At 36.0% G+C, this 20,506-nt stretch overlaps 1 protein-coding gene across 2 annotated transcripts in view; it reads right to left on the reverse strand.

Annotated features, from left to right (window-relative positions):
* LOC121374053 (AF4/FMR2 family member 4-like) overlaps positions 1 to 20,506 on the reverse strand; it is a 156,031-nt gene that overhangs the window by 25,521 nt on the left and 110,004 nt on the right. For both annotated transcript variants that reach the window (XM_041500946.1, XM_041500945.1), the window contains exons 10-11: positions 8,921 to 9,080; positions 6,160 to 8,177 (exon numbers count right to left, since the gene is read on the reverse strand). In XM_041500946.1, the coding sequence (XP_041356880.1) occupies positions 6,160 to 8,177; positions 8,921 to 9,080 (2,178 nt within the window). The remainder of the gene's footprint in view (positions 1 to 6,159; positions 8,178 to 8,920; positions 9,081 to 20,506) is intronic.

Genomic DNA, 20,506 nt, shown 5'->3' on the forward strand with positions numbered 1-20,506 from the left:
ATGTAAACAATCTGCTAATTATTGTGACGGAAGATCCATCTTGAAAGTCCCTAGCATTCTGGCATGATTTTTAAGATCAATCAAATGGATGTTTAACGACACTCTAGAACAAAGGAAACTCAGCTAGTGGGTGTCGGACAAAAGTATATGAATGACCAAAAGCCGATACATATATACATTTTGTGGTTGAAACAGTGCAGAGTGTTTGCCAAATTGGTGAATAATAAATGAACATTTAAAATGTTTCAAAATGGAATTGAAATGCGATATAAAGAGGATAATAACGAGCTACCAGTTATTATCAAACTTATGTCCCAAGTGATATAATTTTCACTTTGTCTTGAACTTTAGTAGTGAGTGACAAATGAAAATTATTTCATGGGTGACATAAATTTGATAATAACTGGTACCGAGTTTGTTATTCTATTTATTACCCTTGCTATTTGTTTTCTAAAACCCTTTATTTTCGATCTATATAGTTCAATGTTCAGAGCATTACTATAACTTTGTATTTTAATCACGTTCACAGATAATTTTCAAAAAGCAAAGTTCTATATATTCTGTTAAAAAACTACAATGAATTGCATTAAACGTAACATTTTATTACAAGTTTAACGCTGAAAAACAGAAAGCCATAAACGCTAACTCATTATGTGACATCATTTTGTGCGTTTGCCAAATCGTGATGACGTCATATTTAGTACTGACAAGGTGATTGGTTTGTAAGCATCAAATCATTCAATAGTTTTATACATTACACCAGTGCAGAATATTTCCCATTGAGAAAATATGAAAAATATTTCCCCCCGATATCAGTGATTGCTGGAATAATAAATCCATTTATTACATTCCTCTTCAATTTTACTATTGTGATAAAGACAATTTCAAACCATGTAATAAATGTATTTTGCACCACACTCATAATATATACTGGTCACTCGACCACTATGCAAGTGGTCTTGTTGTATATATTCTTGTGTAGGACTTTGAGAATTGAACATTTGCGTAAACCATTTATGGGTTAAGCAAAACCAAATTCAGGTAATATTCAGGCCTGTTGTACAAAGTAAACTCGCGCAATAAACAGGAAGCGAAAACAACGTATGTGAAGTTCTGCATATTTATGTGACTTTAAAAAGATGATTTTATTGAAACATGACATAGCGTTATCACACAAAGCACAGTTTTAAGATACAGTTCAATGGGCATAGATAGCGTTTTCACAGAAACTCTATTGTCATATTGATGAATTGTGTACTTTGGATAGTTGTTTTGGAATTTAAAAAAAAATCTTTTATTATATTACAGTAAATATACTGGTAAATGCTTGAAAAAACACTAGCCTCAGGTCAGGTCAGGTCATAGGGCTTAACCTGCATATTTAGAGCAAGCTGTTGTAGTGCACGCCTGTCATGGACGCAGGTGTTGGCTCTTCCATCCAGGACAGGAAAGGGTAGCCTCCGGTGTCAGGATTGTATATTTATAGAACTTTAAGTTGTTCCTGAGTGTGTTGCAAAGTTAGGCCTATTGTTGAGTTACTGAACTACTTGGCATGTCAATCCAGCATGTGTTAACCCCTTTGTTTATTCCTCTGTCGCAGCTAATAATTGCCATGGCTAATGTGTGCAGACACGGACAGCGGGTGAATGTGTAATTTCATCATGCATATTAACTTATCAACAGCTGACTACCAACACCATTTATTCTCTTCATGTATATCGATTCCTATGAAACCTATCAGCCAGCCTCGTAAGGTTCCTAAATGTACTTTATTTACCCAAGCTGCAGATGACTTAGATCATGTGTTTTTAAATGTTGTTCTGTCATCAGAATATATAAACCGATCTTTAAGAGTTACTTTAGCCTAATACAGCACAGTATAAACTATCACTGTCATTATTCAGTGGACTTAAGGCTGGCACACACTGGGTTCACTTCCCTGTCTCAGCTATTAGCCAGTGTGTGTTTAACAGCTCATTGGGGAGGTGAAAGATTATATATAATACTGACTAACCATTAACAACTAACCACTAACCATTAACAACCACTAACAGCACAGAAAGCTGAAGTATGCATGGATAGCATTCTTGAACCGTAATAGGATACAAGAAAAAACTATTGAAATGAATTCAGTTGCAAAACAATGCCTTTAAACAGGTTCAAAGCAACAATCTGGTGGGGGTTTTGTACTGCTAATGTCTCTTGTAAAAAATTGTAACCCCCCCCCCAACAACCCCCTCCCATCCCCCCCAAAAAATGACTAAAAATACTTGCAATAAACAACAAAAAAATTACAATTTTCAACACATATGGTTGACAGTCGCTTTAGAATTTAAAATATAACAAGTCGTTAGCAAATGTTTGCAACTATCAACAAATGACAGGTTTATCGTTTAAAGTGGCGATGCTCTCACATATAACCTGCTATGTATGTACTAAATGTGTCACAATAATGTGTTCTTCACTTTCAACAAAACAAAAAAAAAAACCCACCAGGAATAACACAGCTCTGAAACATAACTAAAACAGGTTTGGTTTTCTCAGGTGCAAGTTCATGTACATATGTGTACCGGTATGTTCAATGTTCAACAGGTATGAATGATGTTATCAGTTAAAACTGAGTTTTTAAGGATTTTTTTTCCAGCTCAGTTCAACGGAATGAGATTAAACAAAATATTTGATGACAATCTGTTTCACCTTTTATATACAACCTCGTTAAAAATTTGCATTATATTGATTCAACTGGTTTTTAATCTCTAATAAATAACAGATTAGGACTTAGGACAAAAGTTTTAAAGTATAAAGCACTAAAAAGCTGGGGGGGGGGGGGGGGGTGGGGGGGGGGCAAAAGAAAAAAAAAGAAAAAGAAAGAAAGATTATTGCATTCATGAGTGGGAGTGTGATAAGGAATTTACTGAATGGGTCGGGGAATTATGTTATTTTCTGAGTGAGAAGCATAAAACAATTCCCAAATGAGCTCCATAACTTTCATGTGATACTTAAGTAAGTACGACTGTAATCACTTTCCAATCAATGTTAATAACATTCAACAAGATTAGTTACATTTACGTGTACAATCTTGCTGAATAATGTCAATTTGACAAAGTGAAACTTTAGCTGCTATAGTGACTAGTGATATTAGAAGTGTGCTATAATAGTATTCAGTGTCTTGTTATGACCCATGCAATAAAGGTAAATAGGATGTTTATATAAGTTTTGTTTAATATAAACCATTTGGGTGATATGGAACACTTTCGCTGGACATGCTACCAAAATAATAATATGCCAAACATTTTCACAAATTGAGAACTAACAATGAGCAAACTAGAGTTATGAAAAGACATTACTCTCATTATAAATTAATGGATACCATCACACTGCAACATTCCTGGAAATGAGGAAGTAGACAAGTTAGCAAAAGAAGAAGGGAAAATGGTCCAAGAAGAGCTACAAATAACCAATGAGGAGATGAAGGCCATTGTAAAGTGCACATACTCGAGACGGTGGCTCCTTCAACACCCAGATCATAACAGCAGAGACAGTTACTACCAATTTTTTACCAGGTGATAATGATGCAACTGAGAACAGGCCACTATAGACTCAACTACCACATGCATACCAAATTCCGAGTGGGAAACAATGGAACCTGCCAGTGTGGTACAGCATCCATGACTGTGGAACATTTCCTGCAACATTGTCCCACCTACCAGAACCAGAGAAAAGCAGTCTGGCCTTCAGATGAACCCCTGAAGGAGAAACTCTTTGGCCCCTTGGAGAACCTACGGAATACAGCAGCTTTTGTTCGAGCCACTGGGGTCCCTGTCTGAGTGTACGACGAAGAAGAAGATTATAAATTATGGTCTGTATGTTCTACAGTAGAAGCCCTCAAAACTGGACCCTTTGTAAACCAATTTTTCTCATGACTTACCCATCTTCTAATACAAAAATTGAGCCCTATTATTAACCTCAAACCCCTCTAAACTGAAAATGGGATGAATAATCCAAACTTACTGTGGTTTTTAAATATAAACTGTACCCTTGGAAACAGAGTGATCAGACAGATATGGGTCATTATGGAAGCTCTAATTACTCTGAATATCACCTCGGCTGATTATGAACACAGACATCTAATGTAATATACACATGCTCCAGTTCGCTGTCAGAATGGCATCGTCATATTTACAGGTTGCTTGTGTCTTGCTGACGAATGACAATCAAGTAATATTTAAAGCCCAGTTGGCAGCTTTGATGTTTAACAAACAACAGTAAACCTATAATCTTTCCCACGAGGAACCCCTTTTTTCATTATATGGAATGTACTACAAGTTATTTATTTCTGAGCAGACTGTTTTTGAAATTGCACACAGATATTGTAATTTTGGGGTATTTCCAAAGCACTTTTACTTTTCTTCTTATATCAAACCAAACTGATTTATTTACAAACAACATTTTAGTAGGAAGATGAGACGGACTATATAGACACATGTATTTGACGCTTGGTGTTAACGGAGTTAAGAATCACTGCGATCCCATCACACATCAGTTGATTTATCACAATGCCTACAACCATCTATGGATTCAATTCATTCTGTTTTGCAGTTTAAATGACATTTTCTTTGCAAAATTCAATTAATGAAATAAAGAGTACAATTTGACTTGGCTTGGTGGAAATCAATGTTCAAAATGGCAGAATATTTGATTAGTGCAGGTTTTTTGTTACTTTTGTCATATTACATGTTGTACAGATTGTAATAATACCACAGAGGCCTTTGCTTCAGTAAAAAAAAATCGAAACCAGACAAATCACAATTTACCTTAAACCAGATATACCTCAATACCATAAACCAGATACATGTCAATACCTTAAACCAGACACATCTCAATACCGTAAACCAGATACACGTCAATACCTTAAACCAGACACATCTCAATACCTTAAATCAGATATACCTCAATACCGTAAACCAGACACATCTCAATACCGTAATCCATATATAAACTGATAGATAATAATTTGATTGAAAAAACCCCTCTGAATTAATGCACTAAAAGTACACTTTTGCCAGCCTCGATCAACATGTTTTTGTATCACCTGGCAACACATTGTCTGTCACCACTGTAATGATTAACCTTGAATATCAACTTACACAAGTTTACATAGAAACTTCAATATATACCTTATTGTAATTTATGAATCCATAAATGAAATAAATGTTTTACTGTATCTATTAACATGAACATTCAAGCATACTTTGAATTTCCCTCCAAGTGACACAACGCAAGCAATATGGCTGCCTAGACTTTGAAGCTTACACTTACAGCATGGCCTATTTTAGCTAGTCTGTTTCAAAATTATCATTGATTGTGCTATATGTCGAACGAACACTATTTGTGTTCATTTACACAGTTAATAACAGACAACTTTTGTTGAATAATGATCAAAATTTTTGCCACTGACTTTTTTAATATTGTCATTTTGTGTTGTCAAAACTAAGGAGCTTGCATGGAACACTATTTATATTTATCTCATTTGCATAATCTAAATTTTTCTGAAACAGACTATAACAGGAAGTGTTTGTTGTTTACAACTTACAAAGTCAGATCCATTATTTGTTGTTGTAAACATTAGCGACAGAAGTGGTTGTTTTAATGTTTGCTGCACAGACTTATGTGCAGTCATGCAGGCCAGTAAATACAGATGAGTCCCACTATAAATGTGCTCATTACTTGAGTTTAAAAAAAAATTAAAATTAAAATAACTTTCAGTAGTAACACGTTTATTGTTCCATTGTACTGTGGCGGTGAAACAAATATTTTTAAAGAAAGATTTTAACTTTAAAATATAACACAAATGCTTAGGTGCACAGACTTAGGTGCCACCAGTGTACCTCAACACCTTAAACCAGATATACCTCAATACCGTAAACCACATATACCTCAATACCTTAAACCAGATATACCTCAATACCGTAAACCAGATATACCTCAATACCTTAAACCAGATATACCTCAAACCAGATATACCTCAATACCGTAAACCAGATATACCTCCATACCGTAAACCAGATACCTCACAATACCAGACATTTTAGTTAGCCCCTTAGAGGAGTTTCACTGTGCAAACAAACAATGAAAGGACTATGCACATGCACTACTTACTCTATTCTTTCATTTTCCTCTGATGGTGGTCGCTTGTTTGACTTGGAAGAACCTTTATGTCGCTTGTTGCTCTCAGTTCGATCCAAGTCAGATTTTCTCTTTTGCGACTTTTTCTCTGACAAGACTGACTCGGAAGAAGATTTGGATCTGTGTTTGGTTTTGTTCTCTGAATCACTGGAAAACACTTTATTATTTGATTTCACTTCACTGGGTAATTCATTTTCCGCCACTTTTGTAGTCAATTTTACTTTTTCCGGTGACTCACTACTTGAGAGTTTTGTGATTGATTTCACTTGTGACACATTATCGTCCACTTTTATAACCGATTCTGATTTACCAGGGGTCCTACTTTCACTAACTTTGGTGTTTGTTTTCTTTTCCTCTAGTGACTCATTCTCTTTAGAATTTAACTTTGATCTGTTCTTTTCTATGGAATCCCGAGTTAGATCACTTTTTAATTTTCCTTTTTCCACACTATCTGAATTATTTAGTTTAGAACCAGACTTCACCTTGTTTGACAAATTACTTTCATTAACTTTTGTCTTTGATTTTAATTTGTCTGGTGAACTGCTTGTTTTAACCTTTAGCTTTTCTGAAAGCACCACGTCTGAGACATCAGAATGCGATTTAACTTTCTCTGAATAGTGATCCTCCGCATCATTTTGTTGTTTAAGTGACTTTTGTGAATATGCAACATCAGATGACTTGGAATTCAGAGACAGAGAATCCTTAGTGTGTGAAGAAGGCAAACTTTTGGCATCAGTAACTAACTCTGTATCCGTAAGCACCTTAGAATGAGCAGACATGTCACTAGACTGGGACACAACACCTGAAGCACTTTGGGAATAGTCTTTGGCAGGAATACAATCTAACAACAGCAGACTAATCTGAACAATAATGGATGGGGTCCCATCCGAGCATGATGTCACACCCGGCACGTGAGATGATGATAAGTGGTCACATGGTTCGAGGCTGGGAGATGAAAATGGCGGGATGGGAGATAACAAGACTGGAGGCTTGAATTCCTTTGTGGTTTGTAATGACTGTATAATATCATCAATATGTTTGTCAGAATGACAACCGTTCTCAGTCCTGCTTTTGACTTCTTTGTCCCTCTCGCTCTTTCTGTGACCTTTCTGCTTATTGTCCACACACACTCTCTCACTCGCATTCACTTTCTCGCCTAGATATGGGGTTGAGGATGGAACACTTCCTTGTGAAGACGAAGAAGAATCATCGTCTTTTGATGACATGAACAACTTCTTCAACACCAAGGCTTTCTTCGCGTCTATCATAGAATCACACAGCAAACCAGTGCTCTTCCCATCCGGGGTGACGGTCTCCACATCGACGAAATCGCTCTCGGAATCGCTGTCCGATATCCAAGCCTTCGATTTGACATTATTCCACTTTTGTTTCTTTTCTGCACTGGTCATCACATTTCTGTTCTTCAAGTGTTTCGTCGGAGTAGTCCTTTCTCTCGACAGATTAGCACTACTTTTACTGACATTCAAAGAATTTTTCACCCCATCTGACTTAGACGATTTATTCACTTTCTCTGCAGCACTACTCTGCCTACGATGTGCTTTGCTGTTTGGCTTCCCGGACTTGCCGGAATGCCTGGAGCTGACATTGCTACTTGAGCTGAGAGCCCCAGGAGAACCAAGACTATTTCTGCTGCTGCTATTACAGTCAGCATTAAGACACGAGCTCTCGTCCATAGACTCCACACCATTCTGTGACCGCTCCATATCCTTGGCAAACTGCATGTCAAAGATATTGTCACTGTGTTCCTTGCCATCGAGATGGTCAGTATTAAATGGCAATGAAACAGTTGGTCCTATATCTTTCAGTGTTATATGTGGAGAAATGCCCGTCGTTATCAGTTCTTCGAGGAGGTTTTCATTGGTTTTGTCTATCTTCTTTGGTGCAGAGTGTTTGGGTTCCAAAGGGATGGGGGCTTCTGGTGATGATTGCTTAACGGCATCAATGAAAGTACGCAATCCCCAGTTCTGTGACTGAAAAAGTAATGGGTACAAGTTACTATGTTAATTGTTTTATCCTACATTACAGTTTTTTCAAATTGTCATCCATTAACATCTGATGTTGTTAACATGGTGTTATTATATAATGACCATTAATGGTTATAAAACTCACATAATAATTAGGGATAGGTATGATGAGATTTTTCTTTTTATAGCGGTATGTATCATGACATGAATCATAATGTATTATTTACAGCAGTATCAACAGTATTTTGAGGAAGACGAACAAAATTAACAAAATACATCATATAAGATAAAAAAAATAATCTGAAAAGATACTGATCACCTCTGAAAACTTAAATTTATTTAGTAATTGTCACAACTATGCACAGTTGAAAGAAACAATCATAGCTGAGGGATCAGCTGAGAGAGAGAGAGAGAGAGAGAGAGAGAGAGAGAGAGAGAGAGAGAGAGAGAGAGAGAGAGAGAGAGAGAGAGAGAGAGAGAGAGAGAGAGAGAGAGAGAGAGAGAGAGAGAGAGAAGATACCTGCTGCTGCTGCTGACAAATGATATTTTCACACAGGACAGTATATACCACAGTTTTGATGATATACCAATCATACAGTCCTGGCTGGGATAGGGGAACACCAGAGTCCACTGAGGGCAATTGATCCTATGATCCACCACCCCCTCAACCTGGTACCTGACCACTGATCTAGATCCTAGCCCCTGAATAACAATGAATGTTAACATAAAGAGAAGTATTAGAAGTGCACCTCTTTGGCTGGTGATTTTGGAAGAGTCTGGGAAGCTGATGGGGATGGTTTGTCATCTTTTCCTTCATCATCCTCAGAACTTGACAAATCACTGTCCGACGCAGAACTGCTGTCGCTGCTGTTGCTCGAGCCATCACTGTTCGACGACATGCTGATGCGTCTACAACAACAAACAATAATAAGCTCACTTACATCAATAGACACACAAAAAAAATTCGTTTAAAAACCCCTAAAACCAGCATTCATTTTTCATCTAAAAAAACAAACATATTTTACTGGACATAATGCATTCATTATTAATTTCGTTTAAAAAAAAAAGGTGTAAAAACATATTTTTTGTTTTTCATAATATATTAATGACATGTACTGCTGAAATAATGTGTTGACACCTGAGATTATTGGAGATACAAATTATATGCTGAGCTAAATATAGTGTCTTGATATTGATCAGTTTAGTGTGAAATGGGATTTTTGATTTACGATGAAAAAAAAAAGTAATTTCCTTTTTATAACTGTTATAGAGGATGAGCTTAAAAGATATATTGTCTTGTAGGATTTGTAGCTGAAAATGTATTCTCTGCAAATAACATTGCAATCAATCATGTATAATATATAACAGTTAATACAACATTAATGCACTTTTAACAGGACTCGGTTGATACTACTACTATTTATCTAAAAACAGAGACATTTTGAATTTATTTGGTAAAAAGTGTATTTTTGGATATTAAGTAATGTGACAACTACGGCATAAAACCCCCAAACATGTACATGCAAGAATAAGGAGATGCTATCGGCACCAAATATTTTTAAGATGAGCAAAGATGATTGCAACAAACAACTTAGATTTTTAACTCTGAAACATGAGAGAGAGAGAGAGAGAGAGAGAGAGAGAGAGAGAGAGAGAGAGAGAGAGAGAGAGAGAGAGAGAGAGAGAGAGAGAGAGAGAGAGAGACAGACAGACAGACAGAGAGAGAGAGACACACACACACACAGAGAAACAGAGAGAGAGAGAAACAGACAGAGAGAGAAAGAAAGAAAGAGAGAGAGAGAGAGAAGGGGGAAACGGATGGGTGAATTTTAGACAGAAAAACATTACCGCTGTTACACAAGCACCTATTACCAAATAAGAAGTTTGTTTTGTTTAACGACACCACTAGAGCACATTGATTTATTAATCATCGGCTATTGGATGTTAAATATATGGTAATTTTGACTTAGTCTTTAGAAGGAAACCCGCTACATTTTTTCATTAGTAGCAAGGGATCTTTTATATGCACTATCCCATAGTCAGGATAACACATACCACAGCCTTTGATACATCAGTCGTGATGCACTGGCTGGAGCAAAAAATAACCCAATGGACCCACCGATGGGGATCGATCCCAGACCAACCACGCATCAAGCAGACGCTTTACCAATAGGCTATGTGCGTCCCCCTACTACCAAACAAGCAACCAGATATCTTGTATATGAGACTCTACATACTTTGATAAAAGCCATGTGACACTGGTTGGGTATGGATCGCCCAAAATCAACACACAAAACAATGCACTGTTAACTTATTGATTTCATCTCTAAATTAATTAGGTAAAAGTAGTAGACAGTCTGCGTTATATAGCTTGTCTTTATTACTGCATACCAGATTAATATTACAACGGGATCTCTTTTCTTGCTAATATGCATCTTAGCTCGTGTTTGTGATGTGTGAATTTTGCAATGCCTTAAAGCAAACTATTAACATGGAAAATAAAGGATGTGTATACATTACACAACTTGAAATTGGGCGTGAATGATGCAAAATGTATAGTTATACACACATACCCCCCCCCCCTCCCCAGTTTACAGTACTAAAAACTTATAACTAGCCAACACTTACACATTTAAAGATGCATTATCTACTTTCTTCTCCTTATAACCCAACTGACTGACTTACATCCACCAAAAAAGTAGATTACTCATTTTATTACTGCTACAGGAGGTTAAACAAGGTAAACTGCCAGTGTCTGACTGTGTATGATGAGACCGACAAAGGGAAAACACTTGGCCTGTAGGCAAGAGTGCAAGATATCAACCATACAGATGTATTGATTAGAAATGGCTTGTGCTGAGGCAGCTATGATTTAGACACTTGTACGGAAATGATATCTTCTTGATTTGTTTTTCTTTATAAGTTTATAGGACTACATGCAGTCCAAGAGAATCAAGCAGCTGATGGAAGTATATATTAAGCCTTATAATATTTCTTACAAATATGGAATGTAATATATTTAGATCAATATATTTATCCTATAACTTACCCATGATATCCATGTGATAATTTACTTTATTAACCCGGTTAATAATGGTATGCAAATCTGCAAGGTCTCTAGGTAATGTGTTGTTGTGGATGGGTCATTTGCTTACAAACCAACAAGACCTGTGTACCTGAGGGTAATGTTTTCAAAGATTTGTTTAAAATGCGTGATGTAAAACTAATCTGTGCTAATCGTGATGACTTTAGTACTATGATTTACTAAAAAAGTAATTAGAATGTTGTTTTAGAAGTGTTATAGGATAAATAGAATTCACTACTCATGTTTTTTAATATGTAAAATATCAACCTCGTCTAGTTAATTGGTATTTGCCTCAGCAGAGCCTCGACAAATACCGATTAACATAGACTCGGTTGATATTTTCCATATTAAAAAATACTCATGACGAATCCTCTATATATACACCACTGCAGACTTGTTTTCATATATGTCAGATGAAAACTACTCTTTCAAGTTATACACAATACAACATAATATTACAGAATGTTTTATATTTATATTAGGTATATACTACAACAGAATGTATTACATTTACATACTATTACAGACTTTATTACATGACATCTATGTAACTAACATGTTTGATTTTTATTAATACTGATTATGAAGCGATTATAATCATAAATATATCACATTTGAGAATAATAAATAAATGATCACATTTGTATTAAAAAAAAGTGGTTTTGTTTAACGACACCACAAGAGTACATTGATTTATTTATACTCGACTATTGGATGTCAAACATTTGGTAATTTTGACCAAGTCTAAGATAGAAAACCTGCTACATCTTCGCATTAATAACAAGGGATCTTTTATATGCACCATCCCACAGACAGGATAGCACATACCACAACCACAACAAAAAATAGTCCAATGGGCCCACCAACAGGGATCGATCTCACACCGACCACACATCAGGCAAGCACTTTACCACTGGGCTACATCCCAGCCCTCACATTTCTGTAAGAGCCAAACAAAATTTATGGAACTTGTTTGGAAATTATTTTATAAACCCATTGCTCTAACTTAGGCAATAAAATAATTCCACACCCAAACTTGTTCTATATAAATTTCTTATGGCACTCATGCTCATAAATAATCTATATTTAATATACTATTGTATTTAAATCAGATATACACTACTACAAAATATGTTATATTGTGAATTTTTTTTTTTCATAAGCTTGGAAGTTAAAAACTTAATGGTTTTGCTACATACCCCCCCCCCCCCCCCCCCCCCCACCAAAAAAACAACCATGCACATTTTGTTGGGTACTAAAAGTTGTGAATCGAAAAGATATTATCATATAAAAATTTGTATTATGTGTTTGCATGTATTATATTTTCCTTGTGTTCTTAAATTTGTTGATTGCACCAGTTCATGAACTAATCTGTTTTAGACCACCACAAACAAGTCATTTCATAGTACTTGTGTTAAGATTAATATACAGCCATTTCATACGTTTACATTCATACTGAGGTAAAATGTGTAGGAAGTGGACATTTACACTGTTTACAATGCAACAACATAGTTCATTTGCCTGGGTTGAAAGTACTATTACATGAAAACAAAAACAGATAAACATTTTACCAAATAGAGTTGACGATCCCATCTTACACACATAATAACTTACATATGTAATGGCAACAACACGTAATATCAATGAGCAAACAGACTTAAATACAGTTTTGATAGGCCATACACAACTTCATGGTGCTATAACGAGCATTCCTACAGTTTCAAATCAATGTTCCGCATGTTGGCTTTATTGCTAGGATGTTATTGCTTTCCAGGACAGCCAGCCAATGGTCTCAAGTGAACACAAGTAGAGTTCACTGGGTACAAACAATTTGCCATCTTGTTGAACTAAGATGGCCTTTTCGGAATAAGTAGCAGCAGCCGAAACAGTAACACACTGACACCCATACAACTGACTGGCTGTAAACATTGCTGAAGACGATGATCTCCAACCAGGGTCTTCACAGGTTTCCAGTTGTTATAACCATTATTTTAACACCCAAACACAACTTCATTTCAGTTTATTTCCGTGCTTCAGCTATCTGGGCTGTCTGTCCAGGACAGTGGGTTAATTGCTAGTTGTTTAGTGGTTAGTGAGAGAGAAGGTGTAGTGGCTTTACACCTACCCACTGAGCCCTTAAGAACTTGCTCTGGGTTGGAGCCGGTACTGGGATGCGAACCCTGTACCTACCAGCCTGTAGTCCGATGGCTTAACCACTGCACCACCGAGGCCGGTAAACAACCACTACTGTCACCCATTTACAATAATGGGCCAAACTGCAACCACTATTGTCACCTGTGAATACCAATGGGCAAAAATCCAACCATTAGATTAACCCGTTAACAATAATTATTGCAATTGCAAACATTACTTTAAATAGTTTTGCAATAGTTGATTTTATGTCTGGAAAATCATAAATGGCAGTTATATCTACTTGTGAAAACCCAAAGTTATATTCGCTGTTGGAATTTGCACCCATTAGTGTTCACGGATGATGCTGGTGGATGAAAGCTGATACGGCAGGACGTAGCCCAGTGGTAAAGCATTCACTTGATGCGTGGTTGGTCTAGGAGTGATCCCTGTCGGTGGACCCATTGGGCTATTTCTCATTCCAGCCAGTGCTCCACAACTGGTGTAACAAAGGCCGTGGTATGTACTATCCTGTCTGTGGGATAGTGTATATAAAAGATCCCTTGCTGCTAATCGAAAGAGTAGCCCACGAAGTGGCAACAGTGGGTTTCCTTTCTCTATATCTGTGTGGTCCTTAACCATATGTCTGACACTATATAACCGTAAATAAAGTGTGTTGAGTGTGTCGTTAAATAAAAACATTTCCTTCCTTTCCTTCCTTCCTTCTTCCTTATGAAAGCTGATACTACATTAACCATTAATGTAACCCATGCAAAAGTTAAAGTTACAGTTGCATCTATTAGTATTAACAGGTGACAATAGTGGTTACAGTTGTATTATGAAAGCTGATACTACATCAACCATTAATGTAACCCATGCAAAAGTTAAAGTTACAGTTGCATCTATTAGTATTAACAGGTGACAATAGTGGTTACAGTTGTATTATGAAAGCTGATACTACATTAACCATTAATGTAACCCATGCAAAAGTTAAAGTTACAGTTGCATCTATTAGTATTAACAGGTGACAATAGTGGTTACAGTTGTATTATGAAAGCTGATACTACATCAACCATTAATGTAACCCATGCAAAAGTTAAAGTTACAGTTGCATCTATTAGTATTAACAGGTGACAATAGTGGTTACAGTTGTATTATGAAAGCTGATACTACATCAACCATTAATGTAACCCATGCAAAAGTTAAAGTTACAGTTGCATCTATTAGTATTAACAGGTGACAATAGTGGTTACAGTTGTATTATGAAAGCTGATACTACATTAACCATTAATGTAACCCATGCAAAAGTTAAAGTTACAGTTGCATCTATTAGTATTAACAGGTGACAATAGTGGTTACAGTTGTATTATGAAAGCTGATACTACATCAACCATTAATGTAACCCATGCAAAAGTTAAAGTTACAGTTGCATCTATTAGTATTAACAGGTGACAATAGTGGTTACAGTTGTATTATGAAAGCTGATACTACATCAACCATTAATGTAACCCATGCAAAAGTTAAAGTTACAGTTGCATCTATTAGTATTAACAGGTGACAATAGTGGTTACAGTTGTATTATGAAAGCTGATACTACATCAACCATTAATGTAACCCATGCAAAAGTTAAAGTTACAGTTGCATCTATTAGTATTAACAGGTGACAATAGTGGTTACAGTTGTATTATGAAAGCTGATACTACATCAACCATTAATGTAACCCATGCAAAAGTTAAAGTTACAGTTGCATCTATTAGTATTAACAGGTGACAATAGTGGTTACAGTTGTATTATGAAAGCTGATACTACATTAACCATTAATGTAACCCATGCAAAAGTTAAAGTTACAGTTGCATCTATTAGTATTAACAGGTGACAATAGTGGTTACAGTTGTATTATGAAAGCTGATACTACATCAACCATTAATGTAACCCATGCAAAAGTTAAAGTTACAGTTGCATCTATTAGTATTAACAGGTGACAATAGTGGTTACAGTTGTATTATGAAAGCTGATACTACATCAACCATTAATGTAACCCATGCAAAAGTTAAAGTTACAGTTGCATCTATTAGTATTAACAGGTGACAATAGTGGTTACAGTTGTATTATGAAAGCTGATACTACATCAACCATTAATGTAACCCATGCAAAAGTTAAAGTTACAGTTGCATCTATTAGTATTAACAGGTGACAATAGTGGTTACAGTTGTATTATGAAAGCTGATACTACATTAACCATTAATGTAACCCATGCAAAAGTTAAAGTTACAGTTGCATCTATTAGTATTAACAGGTGACAATAGTGGTTACAGTTGTATTATGAAAGCTGATACTACATTAACCATTAATGTAACCCATGCAAAAGTTAAAGTTACAGTTGCATCTATTAGTATTAACAGGTGACAATAGTGGTTACAGTTGTATTATGAAAGCTGATACTACATCAACCATTAATGTAACCCATGCAAAAGTTAAAGTTACAGTTGCATCTATTAGTATTAACAGGTGACAATAGTGGTTACAGTTGTATTATGAAAGCTGATACTACATTAACCATTAATGTAACCCATGCAAAAGTTAAAGTTACAGTTGCATCTATTAGTATTAACAGGTGACAATAGTGGTTACAGTTGTATTATGAAAGCTGATACTACATCAACCATTAATGTAACCCATGCAAAAGTTAAAGTTACAGTTGCATCTATTAGTATTAACAGGTGACAATAGTGGTTACAGTTGTATTATGAAAGCTGATACTACATCAACCATTAATGTAACCCATGCAAAAGTTAAAGTTACAGTTGCATCTATTAGTATTAACAGGTGACAATAGTGGTTACAGTTGTATTATGAAAGCTGATACTACATTAACCATTAATGTAACCCATGCAAAAGTTAAAGTTACAGTTGCATCTATTAGTATTAACAGGTGACAATAGTGGTTACAGTTGTATTATGAAAGCTGATACTACATCAACCATTAATGTAACCCATGCAAAAGTTAAAGTTACAGTTGCATCTATTAGTATTAACAGGTGACAATAGTGGTTACAGTTGTATTATGAAAGCTGATACTACATCAACCATTAATGTAACCCATGCAAAAGTTAAAGTTACAGTTGCATCTATTAGTATTAACAGGTGACAATAGTGGTTACAGTTGTATTATGAAAGCTGATACTACATCAACCATTAATGTAACCCATGCAAAAGTTAAAGTTACAGTTGCATCTATTAGTATTAACAGGTGACAATAGTGGTTACAGTTGTATTATGAAAGCTGATACTACATCAACCATTAATGTAACCCATGCAAAAGTTAAAGTTACAGTTGCATCTATTAGTATTAACAGGTGACAATAGTGGTTACAGTTGTATTATGAAAGCTGATACTACATCAACCATTAATGTAACCCATGCAAAAGTTAAAGTTACAGTTGCATCTATTAGTATTAACAGGTGACAATAGTGGTTACAGTTGTATTATGAAAGCTGATACTACATTAACCATTAATGTAACCCATGCAAAAGTTAAAGTTACAGTTGCATCTATTAGTATTAACAGGTGACAATAGTGGTTACAGTTGTATTATGAAAGCTGATACTACATTAACCATTAATGTAACCCATGCAAAAGTTAAAGTTACAGTTGCATCTATTAGTATTAACAGGTGACAATAGTGGTTACAGTTGTATTATGAAAGCTGATACTACATTAACCATTAATGTAACCCATGCAAAAGTTAAAGTTACAGTTGCATCTATTAGTATTAACAGGTGACAATAGTGGTTACAGTTGTATTATGAAAGCTGATACTACATTAACCATTAATGTAACCCATGCAAAAGTTAAAGTTACAGTTGCATCTATTAGTATTAACAGGTGACAATAGTGGTTACAGTTGTATTATGAAAGCTGATACTACATTAACCATTAATGTAACCCATGCAAAAGTTAAAGTTACAGTTGCATCTATTAGTATTAACAGGTAACAATAGTGGTTACAGTTGTATTATGAAAGCTGATACTACATTAACCATTAATGTAACCCATGCAAAAGTTAAAGTTACAGTTGCATCTATTAGTATTAACAGGTGACAATAGTGGTTACAGTTGTATTATGAAAGCTGATACTACATTAACCATTAATGTAACCCATGCAAAAGTTAAAGTTACAGTTGCATCTATTAGTATTAACAGGTGACAATAGTGGTTACAGTTGTATTATGAAAGCTGATACTACATCAACCATTAATGTAACCCATGCAAAAGTTAAAGTTACAGTTGCATCTATTAGTATTAACAGGTGACAATAGTGGTTGCAGTTGTATTCATAAATTATTGTATGTAATATATTGGGGGTTTTCTTTTTGTTTAAAGAAGAAATCTAAAAAAATAAAATTCTGTATCATGGATTCCAGTTTATTCCATAATTTAACTCTCTCAGGAAAAAGAAATGAATGTTTAACACCCCAGCACATCTTTAACTACGAAAAAGAAAGGGATGTTTAAAAACACCCTAACACATGTTTAACTATGAAAAAGAAAGGGATGTTTAAAAACACCCTAACACATCTTTAACTATGGAAAAGAAAGGAATGTTTAACACCCCAACACATCTTTAACTATGGAAAAGAAAGGGATGTTTAAAAACACCCTAACACATCTTTAACTATGGAAAAGAAAGGGATGTTTAAAAACACCCTAACACATCTTTAACTATGGAAAAGAAAGGGATGTTTAAAAACACCCTAACACATCTTTAACTATGGAAAAGAAAGGAATGTTTAACACCCCAGCACATCTTTAACTATGAAAAAGAAAGGGATGTTTAAAAACACCCTAACACATCTTTAACTATGAAAAAGAAAGGGATGTTTAAAAACACCCTAACACATCTTTAACTATGGAAAAGAAAGGAATGTTTAACACCCCAACACATCTTTAACTATGGAAAAGAAAGGGATGTTTAAAAACACCCTAACACATCTTTAACTATGGAAAAGAAAGGGATGTTTAACAACACCATAACACATCTTTAACTATGGAAAAGAAAGGAATGTTTAACAATACCCCAGCACATCTTTAACTATAAAAAAGAAAGGGATGTTTAAAAAGACCCTAACACATCTTTAACTATGAAAAAGAAAGGGATGTTTAACACCCCAGCACAGCTCTAGTGGTGTCGTTAAACAAAACAAACTTTAAAAAATTATATGGCAAAATAAATGCACTGGAAAATTAAAAACAATGCAGCAATCTCCATGTCACTGCTGATTGCTGGGGTTAATTGCCAGGATTATACATGTAACAATCATGGAGAACTGGATGGAGAAAATCCACATGGATTAGGAAGGAAGGAAGGAAGGAAGGAAATGTTATATTTAATGACGCACTCACCACATTTTATTTACGGTTATATGGTGTCAGACATATGGTTAAGAACCACACAGATATAGAGAGAGGAAACCTGCTGTCGCCACTTCATGGACTACCCTTTTCAATTATCAGCAAGGGATCTTTTATATGCACCATCCCACAGACAGGATAGCACATACCACGGCCTTTGTTACACCAGTTGCGGAGCACTGGCTGGGCTATGTGGATTAATGAACCAAAGATACTGATCATACTTTATCAGGGCAGAACCTCTAGTACATTAACAGGTCAGGACAAACACATTAGTCTGATCAGATGAGTCTGTCTGCCACCCACATATCGGTACTATAGCACTCAACCAGGGAACAAACAAGCAAGGCAGTAGGTTGGCCACATTAACAGTGAGAGACTCCAGTCCCAACTACATGTCGGCCTGGCATGATTAATGTCAGTGCATGAGGCCCATGGAGTTGTCTTCAAATGGTAGATTACAGCCTTTAGCTGAAGACACATCTCAGAGTAATGAGCCAATTTCCCAGTTCTCAAATGCCTGTTATTAATCTGAGTGCCAACACTGGTCACTTTACACAGAACCAATCATGAAGTTTTGTCATGAAATATACATAGTTACACGCTGTTACGAATCTTCCATAATTACTCACATGGTTCACATTGATATGTATTAAACCTGAATGACAAAGCCATTGACATATTCAAGCTCATATCTTTATACACAAGACAGGAAAGGGATATTTAATGACAAAATTTCAACACTTGGTCAGGAGAGAGGAAACCTGTTGCCACCACATCAGCTACCACTGAAAATCAGCGAGCAATCTTTTATATGCACTTTCCCCTAAACAGGACAATACATATCACAGCCTTTGGGTCACTGGTTGGGACATGAAAAAAACAAACCCTGTGAATGTATTGTCTGTGTAATCAATACTATGACCCACTGCATGCCAGACAGTGTGTTCTTCCACCCACCCCCCGAGCTATATCCCACCCACACGTCAGTTAAAAAGTTAGTTTATTTTTTATTTAGCAACACCACCACAAGAGCACATTGATTATTCATTATCAGCTATTGGATGATAAAACATTTGGTCATTTCGGACCGGTAGTCTTAGAGGAAACCTGCTAAATTTTTCCATTAGCAGAAAGGGATCTTTTATATATGCACTCTCCCACACACAGGACAGCACATACCACAGCTTTTAATATATCAGTTGTGGTGGACAGGATGGAATGGGGAAAACCACAATCAGAAAGGCGGTTCCATCCTATGATGCAAGCACCTCAGGTGAACGCTCTACTGACTGAACGGTATTTGCGCACATGACAGAGTACAGTGGACACTACGTAATCTCAATCATTAAGATGTATTCCTGCACAACAGGAAGGAAGTAAATGTTTTATTTAATGACGCACGCAACACATTTTATTTACGGTTATATGGCATCAGGACCACATAGATATTGAGAGAGGAAACCCGCTGTCGCCACTTCATGGGTTACTCTTTTTGATTAGCAGCAAAGGATCTTTCATACGCACTATCCCACAGACAGGGTAGTACATACCACGGCCTTTGATATACCAGTCATGGTGCACTGGCTGGAATGAGAAATAGCCCACTGGGCCCACCAACGGGGATCGATCCCAGACCGACCGCGCATCGAGCGAGCGCTTTACAACTGGGCTACGTTCTGTCCCCTGCACAATAGGAAGCACAGT

This window comes from Gigantopelta aegis, chromosome 6, assembly GCF_016097555.1.
Source record: "Gigantopelta aegis isolate Gae_Host chromosome 6, Gae_host_genome, whole genome shotgun sequence".
Taxonomy (NCBI): Eukaryota; Metazoa; Mollusca; class Gastropoda; order Neomphalida; family Peltospiridae; genus Gigantopelta; species Gigantopelta aegis.